Source organism: Panthera pardus, unplaced genomic scaffold (genome assembly GCF_024362965.1).
Source record: "Panthera pardus isolate Hobbes unplaced genomic scaffold, ASM2436296v1 HiC_scaffold_19, whole genome shotgun sequence".
Lineage (NCBI taxonomy): Eukaryota > Metazoa > Chordata > Mammalia > Carnivora > Felidae > Panthera > Panthera pardus.
The window spans coordinates 25,885,235-25,903,336 of NW_026526754.1; the positions used below are offsets into that span (position 1 = coordinate 25,885,235).

Genomic DNA, 18,102 nt, shown 5'->3' on the forward strand with positions numbered 1-18,102 from the left:
TCCTCTGCCCACTCCCCATCTCCCCTCCCCACTCCTCCTTGGCATCTTGGAGATGTTCTTCTTTTTTTTTTTTTTTTTTAAGTTTATTTATTTTTGACAGAGGGAGCATGAGTTAGGGAGGGACAGAGAGAGAGAGAGACACAGAATCTGAAATAGGCTCCAGGCTCCGAGCTGTCAGCACAGAGCCTGACGCGGGGCTCGAGCCCATGAACCATGAGATCGTGACCTGAGCCCAAGTCGGAGGCTTAACCGACTGAGCCACCCAGGCGCCCCTTGGAGATGTTCTTCTAATGCACCAATTAGTGGATGGGTCTTTTTTTTTTTTTTTTTTAACGTTTGCTTATTTTTGAGAGAGAGGGAGAAAGAGTGTGAGCGGGGAGGAGCAGAAAAAGAGGGAGACACAGAATCCGAAGCGGTTCCAGGCTCTGAGCTGTCAGCACAGAGCCCGATGTGGAGCTCAAACCCACAAACTAAGAGATCACGACCGAGCTGAAGTCGGACACTTAACCGACTGAGCCACCCAGGCACCCCCGGATGGGTCTTAATGCTTTTGTCTTTCTTGCTCTGAAGTCACCTGCTCTGTTGCTAAGATCAATTCCTTATGCAGACAATAGAAGCTCTTTCTTTAGCAGGAGCAAACATCTCCAGACTTCCAAGTAATTGACCCAGGAGATGTCCAGGGAGCTGGTAGTGACGGGGAGTGAGAGGAGGGTCTGTCGGTGGGACACATCTGGGCTGGCATTTTAGGAAGAAACAGCCTGTGCAGGGACAGGGGTAGAAACTACAGGAGGGATGAGAGTCCCACCCTTCATGCCCTTCGCCACAGGGACTGCCACATCACGCACAGGTCTATTTTTAGAATTACACACCTTGTGCCGCTCTGAGACTTGGCAGCATTTTCTAGAGCGTCCCAAAGCAGTTTAGCAAGTAGCTTGCGGTGAAAGCCAGGGTAACCGGTTCTGTCTTAGTTGGGGGGATGGGGTGGGAGCTGTGTGCTAAAGGTTAGATGCTTCTCTAGGGTAGGAGAGTTGGTGAGGACAGAGGCTCCAGCTGCTGCCAAGATCCAGGGCAATGAAGGCAGTGAATGTAGCAGCTTCCCAAATTTTCAGCACAGAACAGTTACCCGACAACCCTTGATGTCCTTCTTTGGCCCTCACCACGATGGCGGCATTTCCCCCACGTCATTAAATACGTACCCATGTCTGTTTCCCAGTACTTTCTGAGTAACTCACCCTCTTACCCTTATACCCATCCATCCACCCATTCAGCTGTCCGTCCACACACCCACTCATCTATCCAGCCATCCATTCATTCTTTCAACCGTTGTTTAAGACTTAGCGTCCATCACGCTGTGCTAGGAGCAGGAATACTAAGGTGCGAAAAAACCAGAAACATAAACAAGGTTCTGGCCTTCTGGAGCCAATGGTACAGACAGCAATCAAAGAAACAGATAAATGTAAAACCCCAGCTGGGATCACGTGTCGAGAAGAAGCGACCATGGGTGTTCTAAGAGGGTGGGTGCGTATGTGCCCTGGGAGCTGGATCTGAAGGAAGACAGGGAACTCTTCGCAGATGGGGGAGAACAGGGCTTTCCCCTGCATCCGCCATCTCTGGAGGACCCAATGCCTCGCTGGGCTGTGTGGATCGGGTGAGAGAAGGGTGCAGGTTCTTTTGCAAACCAGAAAGTTCTATGTGGGTGCCAGGCGAGTGTTCCACTCTCACCCTTGCCCTTGCCCAGGAGAAGCTGCTGGAGACAGCTGATGGGATACCAAGTGTCCCATGTGGTTCCAAAGCCAGTGGCTTGGTTTCTCTAGATCCTTCTGAGCCCAAAGCCTTGGCCAGAATGCCCGCTTGTCCCTTTTCCAGCTGGTGGAATAGTAGTGCATTGGGAAGGAAGTGTCCCCAGACGGACAGACCAGCAGGGGCCCGTGTCCCCGCGGCTACCATTCTTTTACCTTCTCTTGGACGCACAGATGCTGCAGAAGCTTCGGGACGATGAACTGCAGGTAGAGAAGCCTCTGGCGGAGCTTGACAACCTGGGACACACAGACTGGGTAAGATATGGCTCCGCTCCGGACCCGGAGCACTGGGCTCAGCCCCCACACCCCCGGGTCTGTGCCTGGAGGGCCTGGGGCAGCCCTGCCGGAGCTAAGGGCCGTTTTCATCTTCTCGGGGGCCCAGGCCCGGCTGTGGGTCCAGCTCATGCGGGAGCTCCGCCATGGAGTGAAGCTTAAGAAGGTGCAGGAGCGAGAGTTCAACCCCTTGCCCACCGAGTTCCAGCTCACCCCCTTCGAGATGTTGATGCAGGACATCCGCGCCAGGAACTATAAGCTGCGCAAGGTCATGGTGAGCTGGTGGGGGAGGGGCCTGCCAGCGGCCTTCTGCCCGCTTGTGGCTACTGAGCCGGGTGTTTAAGTGTGCACAGGCGGACGTGGCCCTTATTCCCATAACTCACTGGACACGGCGTGACGTCAGGGACACAGTGTGACAAAGGCAGGGAGGGAGAGGGGATGCATGGAGGGTTCCAGAGGACCAGCGTCAGGAGTTGAGACCACGAGTTGCCCCATTTTATGTTTACACGGCTCTTGCCTTGTGCTGGCTGCACTCGACAAATTAAAAAACTTTTTTTAACGTTTATTATTTACTTTTGAGAGAGAGAGAGAGAGCAGGGGAGGGGCAGAAAGAGAGGCAGACGCAGAATCCGAAGCAGGCTCCAGGCTCCGAGCTGTCAGCACAGAGCCTGACGCGGGGCTTGAACCCATGAACCATGAGATCGTGACCCGAGCCGAAGTCAGACGCTTAGCTGACTGAGCCTCCCAGGCACCCCTCACTTGACAAATTCTAAATGTGCCAGTTATTTCATTCTTTTGGCGACCCTGTCTGGGGTGTCACGGGCCTTCGTTTCCACGTGAAGAATGGAACACGGTGGTGCCACTGCTGCCCTTACGCCTGCCACGCAGCCCCTGAGGGGAGGGCTGGCGTGAGGCCCTGGCCCTGCTCAGGGCTGAGAGAGCCCTCCCACGGCCCCAGCCCATGTGGGTATCAAGCCCTTAGCCTTGGTCTTCTCCCCATCCTCCCCAACAGGTCGACGGAGATATTCCTCCCAGGGTGAAGAAGGATGCCCATGAACTCATCCTGGACTTCATCCGCTCTCGGCCTCCGCTGAAACAGGTACCAGCTGTGCGTGGCCTCCACTCTTGGCCTCCCCTCCCCCAGGGCAGACTGGAGTCTCCACTGAGGGAGGCGCTGGCAGGCTGGTCCCGAGATGGACCTGCCCCAAGAGCACATAGGGCACCTTCCCGTCTGCCCCCTGCTAGCCGGCTACTGATAGGCGTGGCCGTATCACAGGGTTCCTCCCCGCTCCATTGTGTCCGTGCCACCCCCTTCCCTCATGGAGCCATACTCCCTCCAGGTCTCAGAGAGAAGGCTTCGCCCCTTACCCCAAAAGCAGAGGACCCTGCATGAGAAGATCCTGGAGGAGATCAAGCAGGAGAGGAGGCTGCGCCCGGTGGGGGCCGAGCGCTGGCGTGGCCGGGGTGAGCATGGGATACCTCCCCCGCCTCCCCCCTCCCCCCTCCCCCCCCTCACTGTCCTGTCCTGCCCTACCTCCCTGCCTCCCCCAGGGTTTGGCTCTCTGCCCTGCATCCTCAATGCCTGTTCTGGGGACACCAAGTCCCCTTCCTGCATCAACCTGTCTGTCATGGACGCCGGGAACAACACCCAACGCCCACGGCCCCGGGTCCTGCTCAAGGCGCCCACCTTGGCTGAGATGGAGGAGATGAACACATCTGAGGTCAGAGCCCACAGGGTCCTGGAAAGAGGCCAGGGAGGAGGAGGAGGAGGGCAAGCGAGAAGGGCTGAGGGCAGCACTCTTCTCTGGAGCTGCCGTCCTGCTGTGGGGCTGGGTCTGTCCCGAGAGCAAACATGGTGGGACTTGGGAACACTTCCCCATCTTGGTGGCTCAGACGGGTGACTGGAACGGTGGCCTCGGGCCACCTATTCCCATAGTGCAAAAGGGGCTGGAATGGGCGTGTTTCATCATCTTGGGGCTGGGAAGCTGAGCAGCCGCCTGGCTGATGTGAAAAGCCAGTGTGTCTCATTGTGGCCCTCTGTCATCCCCTCACTGCCCGCTGAGCTCAGGGAGACCTAGGGCAGTAGCTCTCTTGGTGGGCCGCACCTGACACCAGACCTGTCACCTTCAGGACTTTCCACAGGCCTCAGCGGAGGGGTTGGTTTTCGAGGTACTTGCCTTCCACTATGCTAGAGGGTAGTCAGGCTGGGCAGTGAGTAGAGGATGACCCCATGGCCTCAGTGGGTCCAGCAGCACCCCCTGTGTCCTATGCCTCAGTCCAGGGACAGGCAGGAGGCGCTGGTGGTCAGGGCTGGGTCTGGTGTGTCCACAGGAGGAAGAGTCTCCGTGTGGGGAGGTGACACTGAAGCGGGACCGCTCTTTCTCGGAGCATGACCTGGTCCAGCTCCGGAGCGAAGTGGCCTCTGGCCTGCAGCCAGGCACTCAGCCCCAAGGAGGGTTGGAATCATCCCGGCCCCGCACGGGCAGCATGCACGCCTGGAGGCCAAGCACCCAGGAGCAGGGCAAGTGGTGGCTCTCACCCCCTTCTCCCTTGACTCTATTCTGTGGGCACCATGTCCTGGCCTGGTCCCATTGTCTTCCTGAGGAGGCAGCATCCAGAGGGTATAGGGAGGTCATACCTGCAGGAAGGGTGTTTAAAGTTCAAGCCCAGACTCATTGCCTCAGGCAGGCATCCCCCACTTTTTTGACTTGAAAACTTTCTTATTAAATTAGTAATCCACATTTATTATAAATAACACTTCTTAAAAAACTTTAAAACATTCGCATGACTCTAGTACTCAGGGATCATTACTAGTAATATATTGGTATATGAAAAGAAAATTGGACGGATGGAGGATGGATGGATGGATGGATAGATGGATGGATGGATGGTAGAAGGATAGGTGGATGGATGGATGATAGGTAGATACTTGGATGGATGGACGGATGGTAGAAAGATGGATGGATGGGTGGATGGAAGAAGGATGGATAGATGGTTGGTAGAAGGATAGGTGGATGGATGGATGGATGATAGGTAGATACTTGGATGGATGGGTGTTTGGTAGAAGGATAGGTGGATGGATGTTGGGTGGATATATGGATGGATAGATGGTAGAAGGATAGATGGATGGATGGATAGATGGATGGATGATGGGTAGATGAATAGAGAGATGATAGATGGGTGGGTAGATGAATGACAGGGATAATGGACAATGATGGATGATGGGTCAATGATGGATGGATAGATGGATGACAGAAGATGGATAGGTGGATTATGGATGGATTATGGGTGGATTGATGGATGGTGGATGGATGGATGATGGATGATGATGGGTGGATGGATGGATGGATGGATAGACAAATAGCTAGGTGGACAGATAGATGATTGACAGATCCTTCTAGTCTTTTTTTTTCTGATCAGTGAAAACTTGTCTGCAGTGAACCAGATGGGTCGTGCCACACACACCACTCTAGAACCTGACTTGTCACCTTGTTTCCCTGCTCAGCACAGAGGACAGAAAAATCCTACTGGCCACACAGGGTCAGTTCGTCCCACTGTTGTAGGGCTGTGCTCCACAACGTGCTGACGGGACATGGGGTTATCTTCCCCCATCCACTGTTTCCTACTATACGTGGCCAGGCCACCCTTTCTGCTCTCAGCGTTATCTTGAGCCACCCTGTTCTCTTGCCAGCCTCAAGGTGGTCCAGCTTGGTAGCTGATGCACTTTCTGGAGTGAAGAGGTCCAGGCCAGGCCAATTCCATACTTCACTGTCCTTGTCCCCCCACAAGTGTCCTGAAGACTCAGAGCTGCCTCTCAGGTCCTGCTCCACCCCTCTCTGCATGAAGTGCAGTGAGTGGCACTAGTGACGTCTTCCTGCATGACTGCTGCCATCTGCCTTCACTTTTGGCGGCCATGCGGCTCCTGATGTTGGCTCGTTCACCGGGATAAGATATGGGGCCCCTGCAGGTGTCCCTTGAGCCTGCCACACTGACTTGCTCTCTACATGACCTTCTCCTTGATTACTGCCCCCATGGCCCCCTACTGCTTGACCAGCCGTCTCCATCACCCCCTGGGCACAGCCCTCCCACACAGTGTCTGCCTGGTTGTCCTGACAGGGCTCCTGTGCTCTTACTCTAGGTTCCTTCCCTGTAAGTGTCCAGGTCCAGCCTGACCCTAGCTCTCTACCACACAGTGACCTGGGCTCAGCAGAGGACCGGCCGGAGGCTTCTGCAGCCCCAGACACCAATCATCTGTGGCTGGTGAGTGATGGAGGCATTGTTGTCCAGGGTGCTGGGTGGGGGCGCCTCTTGGGCCCTTATCCTCACCTCTCCCCTGGACAGGGCCCAGCAGGGGTGGGGCAGTTCCTTCCGTGGGTGTGGCTAGGTCTGCTCCAGAACCACCAAATCTGAGGTTGGTCTTTGCTGCTCCCTTCTGGGACTTCTGGGAACTGCAGCCCCAAGGCCAAAGAAAGGACCTTGCTAAGGAGACTGGGGACATCTGAAGTTCTTAGTTCCCTGTGGGGGTTAGGACAGATGGGAGACTGGAGCTCTGTGCCCGAAGGCAGCGAGATGTGACAGCATCTTATAGGGTCATGATTCTGGCACTACGCTGCTTACTCTCTGCATCTGGGCTTTCTCAGCGTTGGGTTTTATCTGACTTGTAACTGGGAGGAGCTAACACCTGCTGGTATTTTGAGTCCCGCCCCCCATCCTTGGACCTGAGCCTTGGCGTATGCTTTCATCAGAGGGATGACAGGTGAAGTGCCTGGTGAGCACAGGGCATCCGGATGTCAACAATGTCGTTACCATCATTTCCTTGAAGTTTTGTCAAGAGGCTTACATGAGAACACACGTTAAAATTGCCTTGAAAAGTGCCCTAAAATTATAAGGTAGTGTTACCACTGATACTCCCCAACCAAGTTCTGTATCATCTACTGCTGCATTAAAAATTACCCCAAAACTTAAAAAACTGTAAACAACAAACACTTATTATCTCACAGAGCTTCTGAGGGTTAGAAATCCAGAAGTGGCTCGGCTGGGCGGCCTGGTTCAGGGCCTCCCCGCAGGGGGCACTTGGAAGGTGGCTTCTCCTGTGGCTGTTGCCGGCAGGCCGAGCTTCCCCTGCACGTGGACCTCTTCACAGGGCTCTCGGGTGTCCTCACAGCATGGTGGCTGGCTTCCCCCAGAGCTGGTGGTCTGAGAAACAGCAAGGCAGAAGCCAGTGTCTTTACGACCAAGTCTCAGAAGTGACTCATTGTTATCTCCGGCTTTCTCTGTCCATTAGAAGTGAGTCGCTAAGTACATCCTCAGGGGAGGGGGATTAAGGCCCGCTTTTCTTTATTTTTTTGTGGGAGGAACAAGGACCAAGTTTTTTACTTGCTCATTTCTTGCATTGGAAGCATTCCTTGACGACCTGCTTGGCCTGAGACTCTTTGCCGTAGTCCTTAACCACCACACAACTACAACCAACCACCGTACGGGGCTTTTCCTGTCACTTTTACAGAGGCCGACCCGCTCCCCTCGCTTCTTGTCGTCATCACCAGTAATTAGGTTGACCCGGTGCTCAGCACGAGGTGCCTCCACCGCGTGGACACTCAGAGACGGGCGTGGGCCTCGTGTAAGGCTTTGGCAGCTCCTCAGAGCCCACTTGCTGGGCCACCATGGGTGAGGGCGGTCTTCACCCCCTCTTGTAAAGCAGCGATGCCTCCCTCGGCCATGGCGGTGGGTACGGGTGGGGCTGAATCGTGATGCACTCAAGCCCCTGCTTAACTCAGGGCGGCAGGGAAAGAGGAAGGCCACTTCTTGAAGGGAAGTCAAGGAATTGGGGGACACGTATGTATTCCTTTAATTAAGTATTCAGGGTGGGGAGGCCCATTTTAAAATGGCAAGTCCCATAAGTGTATTTTTTTTTAAGTTTATTTCTTTATTTTGAGAGAGAGAGGGAGAGAGAATCCCAAGCAGGCTCCACGTCGTCAGCATGGAGCCTGACACGGAGCTTGAATCCACGGACCGTGAGATCATGACCTGAGCCGAAACCAAGAGTCGGACATTTAACTAACTGAGCCACCGAGGCACCCCCCATAAGTGAACTCTTTTTTTATTTTTTAACGTTTATTCATTTTTGAGAGACAGAGAGAGACAGAGCATGAGCGGGGAAGGGGCAGAGAGAGGGAGACACAGAATCTGAAACAGGCTCCAGGCTCTGAGCCGTCAGCACAGAACCCGATGCGGGGCTCGAACCCACGGACTGTGAGATCATGACCTGAGCTGAAGTCGGATGCTCAACCGACTGAGCCACCCAGGTGCTCCACTCTTACTTTTTTAAATGTTTATTTATTTTTGAGAGAGAGAGAGTACATGAAGGAGGGGCAGAGAGAGAGAGAGAGAGAGAGAGAGAGAGAGAGACAGAGGATCCAAAGCGGGCTCCCTGCTGACAACAGAGCCTGACGCGGGGCTCAAACCCATGAACCATGAGATCATGGCCTGAGCCAAAGTCGGACGCTTAATTGACTGAGCCTCCCAGGCACCCCCTTAAGTGTCTTCTTGGCACAGATGTCAGGAGTGCTTTCTGAGACGTCTGGCTGTCAGACCTCATGTAACCTCCACACCCATCTCTGCCCTGAACATGTACTCATGGCCAATCTGATGAGCAACCTGCTGGTCTCCGCTCCCAACAGGAGCAACCCTAAATAGGATAATCCACCAGCAATGTGAAAGAAACAAATCACGCATCCCAACCCCCATCTCTGTGGCCCCCTCGTGGGGGGCCACCCCTCATGATGCCTCATCTCCGTAGCTAATAATTTGGGGTGCCAGGCGTGGCGCTAAGGACTTTGTGTGTTATCTCAATGAAGCTGGAAGACACCCCACTTTATAGGAGAGGAGCTGAGCAACCCCTCCGGAGGGTGGGCAGAATGAGGCACAGTCACTGCGGTGGCCCAAAGGGGTAGGTGGCTGTGGCAGGCGGGACACGTACCACCTACAGATTGGCACGCTTGGTGGTGAGCACCGAGTCAGGCAGCATGCAGGAGGCGCCTAGGGCCTTCAGCCGCCAGGGGAGAGAGAGCTCTGTGGTGAAGGGCTTCAGAAGGAGAGGAGGTGGGCCTGGGGCCTCTGGATGGTTGCGACCGGTGGTGGTGTGTGTTTGCAGGTGGGGAACGAGGTGGGAGGCAGATGTTTCTGGTCTGGAGAGCACCGTGAACAGAGGCGGGGATGCTAGAGGGATGTGGTCATCAGCAGGCTGGGTGCGGGCCGGGTGACAGGAGTAGCGTGTGTGGGTCCCGGCAGTAGATGAGGTGAAGGCTGGGGTGTTTTAGGAAGTTGCTAGGTTTGGGTAGACTGAGGCCAGGAAGATTCCAGAGTCCTCAGAGAAGAGAGACCCTTATGGACAGACTCCTGAAAGGCCTCGTCCCTCAAGGCCTGAGGAGCACTGACCCATTGACCCTTTTATCCCCAGGAGTTCAGCCACCCCGCGGAGAGCCTTGCTCTGACCGTGGAGGAAGTGATGGATGTGCGCCGTGTGCTGGTCAAGGCTGAGATGGAGAAGTTCCTGCAGAACAAGGAGCTCGTCAGCAGTCTCAGGAAGGGGAAGGTGAGGTGGCCCGGACCCAGCTGCTCCCTCAGCAGGCAGGAGCCCTGGGTTGAGGGCGGGCCAGGCAGCCTGGACCCTGGATTGCTCCCTCACCACGCAGGACTAACTCATCTGGTCCTTTGCTTACAGATTTGTTGCTGTTGCCGAGCCAAGTTCCCGCTGTTCTCCTGGCCACCCACCTGTCTCTTTTGCAAGAGGTAAGCCTGTGTAAGCACCTTGGCTGTGAGTAACACGGGAGGAGCAGTAAGGTTTCTAAGCCAGCACTGTCCAGTAGAATTTCCTGTGATTGTGGGGATGTTTCTTCATGCACTGTGGCTAGTGCAACTACAGAACGTTAATTTCTCATTTTTAAGTTCATGTTAATAGCTAAGGGGCTTCCCTTTTCAGCCAAGGTAGTGTAACAGGCATCAGAACAGGCACCTTCCACCTGAAACAACCAAAAATACCCGTAAAAAGTAAAAAACCCAAAGAACAGGAAACAACGGTTTTCAAGATATTGACTATCGGGCAACAGCAGGAAGGAGACAGGTGAGCCCAAGGATGGCCTCAATTGCCTGGAGTTTCTAGGTCACAGCCCAGAGGCCACTCAGCTCCTTGACTGGAGGCAGTAAAGCCGAGAAGCCAGAGGGACCAAGGCAGCCAGAGGTCTTAGTGCAGATTTCCAGCCGGGGGAGAGCTGTCCCCAGGGCAAGCCTCGGGCCTGCAGGAGATTGTCCTGGAGTGTTCAGTAGGGGACCAATCAGCACATACAAGGAAAGGAAGCTCCTGAAGGCTGGGAAAGAATCATCCTGAAGCAGGTACTGGCAGACTCCGGCCCCCAGGCCAAATCTGGCCTACTACTTGCCTTGTGAATAAAGTTTTATTGGAACAAAGCCACACCCATTTGTTTATTATTCATTTAGCCATATCCAAAATGTTTGCTCTGTGACCCTTTACAGAAAAAGTGTACTGACCCTGTGCTAAAGCTTTCAAGGAACAGTACTAGGAATAGTGTGTGTTCCCACCAGCCATGGTGGAAATGTTGTAATTCTCGAACCATTGAAGGTCTTGTTCCACTAGTGGGCAATAAGTGCCCCCAGACTGAGCATTGTTCCAGACCTAAAAGTTCATAAAAGCAAGACTTGGAAATAGTTTGGAAAGGACCAAACTATTCCTAACTATCTTATCCAGCACTCAGCAAGAGAAAATGTCTAGCATCCAAAGATTATCAGGCATGTCAAGAAGCAAGAAAATACGACCCATGATAGAAAAATCAGTCAAAATTGCCCAGAACTGGGGCACCTGGGTGGCTCAGTTGGTTGAGCATCCGACTCTTGATTTCAGCTCAGGTTGTGATCTCACAGTTTATGGGATCCAGCCCTGCACTGGGCTCCGTGCTGAGTGTGGAGCTTGGTTGGGATTCTCTCTCTCCCCCGCTGCCCCTCCCTTCCTTGCTCACATGCACGTATATGCTCACTCTCTCACTATTTAAAAAAAAAAAAAAGAAAGAAAAGAAAAAAGAAAGACTCCCGGAACTGACACAGACATTCGAATTAGCAGTTCTGAAGTTCTAAACTATTTCATATGTTCAAAAAGTTAGAGGCATGAAAGATAAAAAGACACAAAGTTCTAGACCTGGAACTAGAATGTTTGGATGAACGTTTGGAATTACACTGGATTGAACATCCAGAAGAATGTGCAGAAGAAAACATTAGTGAACTCAAAGACCAAGCAATAGAAACCACCTAAAATGAAAACACTGAGAGAAAATGTTATTTTTTTTTAGAATGTTTAAAAAGTTTTACTTATTTAAGTAATCTCTACACCCAATGTGGGGCTCAAACTCACGACCTCAAGATCAAGAGTCCCATCCTTTAACGACTGAGCCAGCCAGGCGCTCCAGAGAAAAAATAACTTAAAAAGTGAAAATGGTCTCAGTGACCTGTGGGTTAATGTTAAGCCTAATATAGATGTAATTAAAGTCCCCAAAGAAAAAGGGGGGGGGGGGGACAGAAAAAGTATTTGAAGAAATAATAGCTTAAAAAGTTTTCCAAATTTGATGAAAAATATAAACTTACAAGAAACTTAATCCCAAGCATGAGAAACATGAATAAAATCATATCAAGCCATATATTAATCAAATTGATTAAAAACCAGTAATAAAGAGAATTTTTAAAATCAGCCAGCAAATAAAGACTTCTCACTGAGATAACGTGAGCAAGAGGAGAGTAAACCAGCGTTTCTGATGGACTGAAAAACTGTCAATCTAAAACCCTAAACCAAGAAAGAGTATGCTTCAAAGATAAAGACAAAGGACACCTGGGTGGCTCAGGTGGTTGTCTGACTCTTCATTTTAGCTCAGGTCGTGAGATGGAACCCAGCACGCTCAGCCTGGAGCCTGTTTGAGATTCTCTCTCCCTCTCCCTCTCCCTCTCCCTCTCTCTGCAGCACACAAGTGCGCGCTCTCTCTCTCTTTCTCAAATAAAACAGGGACACCTGGGTGACTCAGTCGATTGGGTATCTGATTTCAGCTCAGGTCATGATCTCGCGGTTCCTGGGTTCGAGCCCTGGGTCAGGCTCTGTGCTGATGGCTCAGAGCCTGGAGCCTGCTTCCGATTCTGTGTCTCCCTCTCTTTGCCCCTCACCTGCTCATGCTCTGTCTCTGTCTCAAAAATAAGTAAACTTAAAAAAATAATAATAAAACAAACGAACAAGCAAAAACAAAGACACAAATAAAAACATATCCAGAAATACAAAAACCAAAAGAATTCTTTACCAGTAGACCCACACTACAATTTTCAACAAGGTCCTTCACATAGAAGGAAAATGATAGCAAATGGAAAGAGCGGGAGAGCACCAGAAACAGCAAGTACGAAGATGACATAGAAGAGTATTTTGTTATAACTTTTTACAAGGTAAATCAATATCTAGCACCCAACAGGGTGAAATTCAGTGCTTGGTATCCAATCGATGATTACCAGGCATGCCAAAAAATTAACAGCAAGGTACTGTAGGACTTGCATCTGTAAGAAGTATCATAACCATAGCATTAAGGCCAAGGAGGGGATAAAGGTATGCTATAGGAGACTTCTTGTGCTCTACGTGAAGTGGTAAGATGTTATTGAAGGTAGAGTTAAGGAGTGTAGTGTAAGTCTGAAAGCAACCACTAAAACAATAAAACAGAGGAATAGCGTGGAATCATAAAAAATAGTCGATTAATACAGGAGGCAGAAAGGAAAAGGGGACAAAGAACAAATAGGGCCAAAAGAAAACAAACAGCAAAACAACAGCCCTAAATTCCACTGTGTCATAATTACCTTAACTGTGAAAGGTCTAAACAATTGGACTAATAGGCCGTGTCCCAGATTGAGTGAAGAAAGCAAGACTGCTGCCTGCAAACATGCGCTTTATGTATGTATGTATGTACTTCTTTATGGATGTATGTGTGTATTTACATATTCATGTATGTATGTATTTATGCGCAGATGAGTGAGGGGCAGAGAGAGAATCCTAGGAGGGGCAGAGGGTAGAGGAGGGAGGGAGGTGGCAGAGAGAGAGAGAGAGAGAGAGAGAGAGAGAAGTGGGGCTCAAGCTCACCCAATGTGGGACTCAAACACACAAACCCTGAGATCATGACCTGAGCCAAGGTCAGATGCTTAACAACTGAGCCACCCAGGCACCTAAGACATGTACTTTACTTTTTTATTTATAAAAAAAAATTTTTTTAATGTTTATTTATTTTTGAGAGACAGAGTGTGAGCAGGAGAGGGGGAGAGAGAGAGGGAGACACAGGATCCGAAGCAGGTTCCAAGCTCCAAGCTGTCAGCACAGAGTCCGACTCAGGGCTCAAACTCACGAACCGTGAGATCATGACCAGAGCCGAAGTACAACGCTTAACGGACTGAGCCACCCAGGCGCCCCTAAGACATGTACTTTAAATAAAAAGGCAAAAGTTGGTTAGGAGAAGAATGGATAAAGATATGCCATGCCAATACCAGTCAAAAGAAAGATGACATTAATATCAAAGTAGATGGCAAAAAACATTACTGGAGATAAAGGAGTCCCTTTCCTAACGACAGAGGGAGGAAATAACCCTTCTGGACATTTCATATACCTAACCAGAGATTCAAAATACATGCAGTAAATATCTGATAAAGTTGCAAGGCAAAATAGATAAATCCACACTTAAAGTGAGAGATTTCGATAGCCTTCTCTCAATAATTGGTAGGACTTGTAAACAGAAAAAAACTAAGAAGATTTGAATGACACTGACAACCAACCTGATCTGCTATCCATAGAGCACTCTGCCAACCACAGCAGAGTGTACATGCTTCTTATGTGCACGAGGGATATTTACCAAAATACACCATATTCTGGGTCAGAAAACAAGTCTCAAAAACGTGGAAGGATTCAAGTCATGGAAAGTAAGTTTCCTGACCGCAGTGAAATCAAATATAATTAACCTAGAGTTTTCTTGGTGGCAAAACCATTATGAGACATCCATGTAAGACAGCACAGTCCCTTGCTTTAAAAAAATGAACTTGAGGGGCGCCTGGGTGGCGCAGTCGGTTAAGCGTCCGACTTCAGCCAGGTCACGATCTTGCGGTCCGTGAGTTCGAGCCCCGCGTCAGGCTCTGGGCTGATGGCTCGGAGCCTGGAGCCTGTTTCCGATTCTGTGTCTCCCTCTCTCTCTGCCCCTCCCCCGTTCATGCTCTGTCTCTCTCTGTCCCAAAAATAAAATAAAAAACGTTGAAAAAAAAATTAAAAAAAAAAAAAATGAACTTGAGGGGCGCCTGGGTGGCTCAGTCGGTTAAGCGTCCGACTTCAGCTCAGGTCACGATCTCGCGGTCCGTGAGTTCGAGCCCCACATCGGGCTCTGGGCTGATGGCTCGGAGCCTGGAGCCTGCTTCCGATTCTGTGTCTCCCTCTCTCTCTGCCCCTCCCCCGTTCATGTTCTGTCTCTCTCTGTCTCAAAAATAAATAAAAACGTTAAAAAAAATTAAAAAATGAACTTGGACCATCTGTCCTAATGCAGAGAAGAACCCCAGGTGTATCTTTATAGAATAGTATGCATAACACCCCACTTCATTTATTTTTGTTTTATTTTAAGCGTGTATCTTTGTCCGTCATACTTAGATCCAGAGAAGGGGAAACGCGTCACCAGGGTCTGCCACTGAGGGTGGGCTTTACGATTTGCAGTCACGGCTCTCTCTAGTGTCTGAATTTGTACAGGAAGGCATTTGTGTTTTAAGTCAGCAGTGGGGATTCAAAAGATGTTAATCACTGCTTAAGACTGAGCTGCTCGGGGCGCCTCTGGCTCAGATGGTGCCTCTGTGGCAGGAGGCGTCAGGCACATGCAAGTGCAGAGGGCGTGAGAAAGCTCCGGACCGAAATGTTTCAGAGAAAAAGCCAGCTGTGAGGGGCAGAAATATTTTGGATGCAGCCTAAGTAAAAAGAAAAGATTTGGGGGGTAAAACACGTAAAGCACTGAGGTAACTGGTCTCTAGCAGAAGGGCGGGCAGTTTGCCTGGTGGGAATGGTCTCTCTGTGGCTTCTTCACTGCTGACCCCGCGTCCCTCTTCTTTCCCTCCAGGGCAGTCTGCACTTCCTGCAGCATAAAGGTGAGGATCGTCTGGGGTCTGAGCGAGGCCCCAGGTATCTGAGGTGTCCTGTGGTTGACTTGGCTTGTCCAGGAGGGCAGAGCCGGGGGACAGAGGCTCTGCTGTCTCCTGTTGGCCGGTCAGACGTGCACCAGTCACTTTGTCTGTCTCCTTCCTCCACACAAGACCCATCCCTACAGTTTCCAAGACTGTAGTTTTTAAAGACCCTTGTAGGTGTTGTTGTTTTTTTTTAACGTTCCATGTGAGCAGGCTACTGCCAAGAAAAACCCTTCATTTTCCCTCTAAGACTCCTACCTTCTTTTATTTTTAAAAAGTTTAATGTTTATTTATTTTTGAGAGAGACAGAGCAAGCAGGGGAGGGACAGAGAGAGAGGAGACACAGAATCTGAAGGAGGCTCCAGGTTCTGAGCCGTCAGCACAGAGCCTGACATGGGGCTTGAGCTCATGAACCGAGAAATCAGGACCTGAGCCGAAGTCGGATGCTTAACTGACTGAGCCACCGAGGTGCCCCTGGACTCTTACCTTCTGACGCTACATCTTCCCTGAGTGTTTCTGGAAAGGTTCTTTGTAGCAGTCTGGGCACGTCTGCGTATATGGAGGTGTGCAAACGTAGAAGGGTAGTCACACTTCGAACTCTGTCACCCCACCACACCTCCGCCTAGAAACCATGGCTTGCTGGAAAAGGGTTTTACCACCAGTTTTCAAACCCTTTGCGTTTTGCGGTTTCAGCACTGGGCAACCTCCAACTCATGAAGTATCTACTGCATGCAGGGCATGCTGGCGGGCCCTCTGGGTACGCCTGTCTGGATGAGCAGCGTGTGGTTGGGTGTGGGGAACAAGTGAGGAGACACATGCCTTCAGGTGGCCGGCATGGGGTGGGCATCCAGAGAGCACACACGGTCACCACGGCACCCTGCAGACACTCCCCTGCCGCCCCACAGGCCCAGAGCAGGCAGCTGTTCGTGTGTGCATGCGCGCCCGCGTGCACGCCTGTGCTCCTCGCCATCTCTGTTGGGGTAGCCTTGTCCACATCTCCCTCTGTGTTGTAGATGAAGATGCCTTCTAAGAAGTTTGCACACATTCCTGTCTACACGCTGGGCTTTGAGAGTCCTCGGAGGGTGTCAGCTACCAGAACCACGCCGACCCAGAGAAGAGATGCCTTCCAGTGCGTTCCTTTGCCCTTTGCTGAGGTCACTGTGGTGATCAGGCATCGAGAGTAATACAGGAGCTGGGGTGGGTGGGGTGGTTTGCTGGGACACTGCCAGGACACAGAAATCCAAGGCACTTGTCCAGAAAGGGATGTCTCAGAGAGCTCTGGGGGCTAAGTAGTGTGAGCTGGAAACTGAACCGGGTGGTCAGATCCTCTTGAGGAAGAGCTTTTGCTGGGGGCGGGGGGTGGGTGGGAAGGATGCGTGTGTGTGTGGGGGGGGGGGGTCGGGGGGTAGGCTGTGGACATGGAGAAAGGAACCAGAGGGAGACTTCCCTGATGGCTCCGTCCTGCTCCAGATCCCTGCAGGGGCCCCAGTGGCCGAGTGTGGAGGAGGCATTCCCACACATCTACACCCACGGCTCTGTCCTCAAGGACGTCTGCAGTGACTGCACCAGCTTCGTGGCAGACGTAGTGCGCTCCAGCCGCAAGAGTGTGGATGCCCTCAACGCCACGCCTCGCCGCACCCGCCAGACCCAGTCCCTGTACATCCCTAACACCTGGACTCTCAACTTCAAGTGATGGCTCTCGGCCTTCCTGCGACATCTAGCCAGAGGCTTTTCAAGGTGGCCAGACCTCTGAGGAGGAGCCAGGCTAGTCCTGGACCTGGCTGAGAAACTCCCTATCCTGAGGCACAGCTGCTGGCCTGCCCTCCTACGTGTGCATGTACATATATACATATATAGATACATTTATACGATATATACACACAGCCTATATATTTATATACATCTGTCCTGGCCCTAGAGTGTATTTGGGGTCAGGCTCACTGCAGGACCCTCCCTGGGGGAGGCTGTTTCCTGTTGGGAGACCTTGGGTGGGATGGGAGTGGGTTTTCTCACTCGGGAAGGGCATGTTGGAGATACAACAGTGGATTCCAGATGATGGGGCTCTGGAGAGACCCCCACCCCCGTTTTTGTTCTTTCCTCCATCCCAAGGATGAGAACACGGCAGCTTCCCCTCCCTGGGTAGATGTCCAGGTTGGGACAGGACACCGTGGTTCCCGGGTAGACGGGAGCATCCTGCTGGCCTCTGCACTCTGAGCAGGAACCCGGGCAGCAGAGGCCACTGGGGAAGACCGTGAGTGGGCTGATCTTCTCCTGGTGGGTGTCACGCCCTTCCACTTGGAAGGCCCAAGGCCAAGCTCACTCCTTGCTCCCTGCCCAGCATCCACGCCCCAGCCAGTATGCCACATGGCTGGTGTTGCCATCCGCACAGACTCAGAGGTCCAGAGATGGTGCTGGTTCCAGGGCCCTGGCGATGCTGGGGGTCCCGGTACAGGGAGGAACTCTGTAAATTTGTACACGAGGCCATTCTTGGCCTAATAAAGGTGGTCTCACAGTCTTCTGTCCGGGGTGTGGAGTGAGGACTATTGAGCCACAGTGGTGGGCACATTCTCCAAGGGCGGAAGCTGGGCTCTGAGGGACAGCCCGCCCTCTGGTGCGCACTGGGCACACACGGGTGTCTCAGGATGCCCAGCATGAGATGGGGGTGCTCAGGCCCCTCCTACCCGTGATGCCCAGCTTCACGATCTGGCGTCTTGGTCCTCTGGCCAGCAGGGCTGCATTCGGCTCAGCCTGAGGCCTGTAACCTGCCAGCCTGGGAGACCCTGTGGCCTCATCCCCAGATGGC

General features: G+C 52.0%; 1 protein-coding gene across 4 annotated transcripts in view; it reads left to right on the forward strand.

Moving 5' to 3' along the window:
• SPIRE2 (spire type actin nucleation factor 2) overlaps window positions 1–17,814 on the forward strand; it is a 37,056-nt gene extending 19,242 nt beyond the window's left edge. For 3 of the 4 annotated variants that reach the window (XM_053906797.1, XM_053906799.1, XM_053906800.1), the window contains exons 4-15: window positions 1,974–2,054; window positions 2,182–2,346; window positions 3,085–3,171; window positions 3,413–3,536; window positions 3,624–3,793; window positions 4,404–4,593; window positions 6,211–6,332; window positions 9,529–9,663; window positions 9,793–9,860; window positions 15,236–15,263; window positions 16,313–16,428; window positions 16,770–17,814. In XM_053906797.1, the coding sequence (XP_053762772.1) occupies window positions 1,974–2,054; window positions 2,182–2,346; window positions 3,085–3,171; window positions 3,413–3,536; window positions 3,624–3,793; window positions 4,404–4,593; window positions 6,211–6,332; window positions 9,529–9,663; window positions 9,793–9,860; window positions 15,236–15,263; window positions 16,313–16,428; window positions 16,770–16,992 (1,509 nt within the window). In that variant the 3' untranslated portion in view covers window positions 16,993–17,814. Of the gene's footprint in view, window positions 1–1,973; window positions 2,055–2,181; window positions 2,347–3,084; window positions 3,172–3,412; window positions 3,537–3,623; window positions 3,794–4,403; window positions 4,594–6,210; window positions 6,333–9,528; window positions 9,664–9,792; window positions 9,861–15,235; window positions 15,264–16,312; window positions 16,454–16,769 lie in introns of all 4 variants that reach the window. The other variant, XM_053906798.1, reaches the window with a different exon arrangement.
• Window positions 17,815–18,102: the final 288 nt, after the last annotated feature.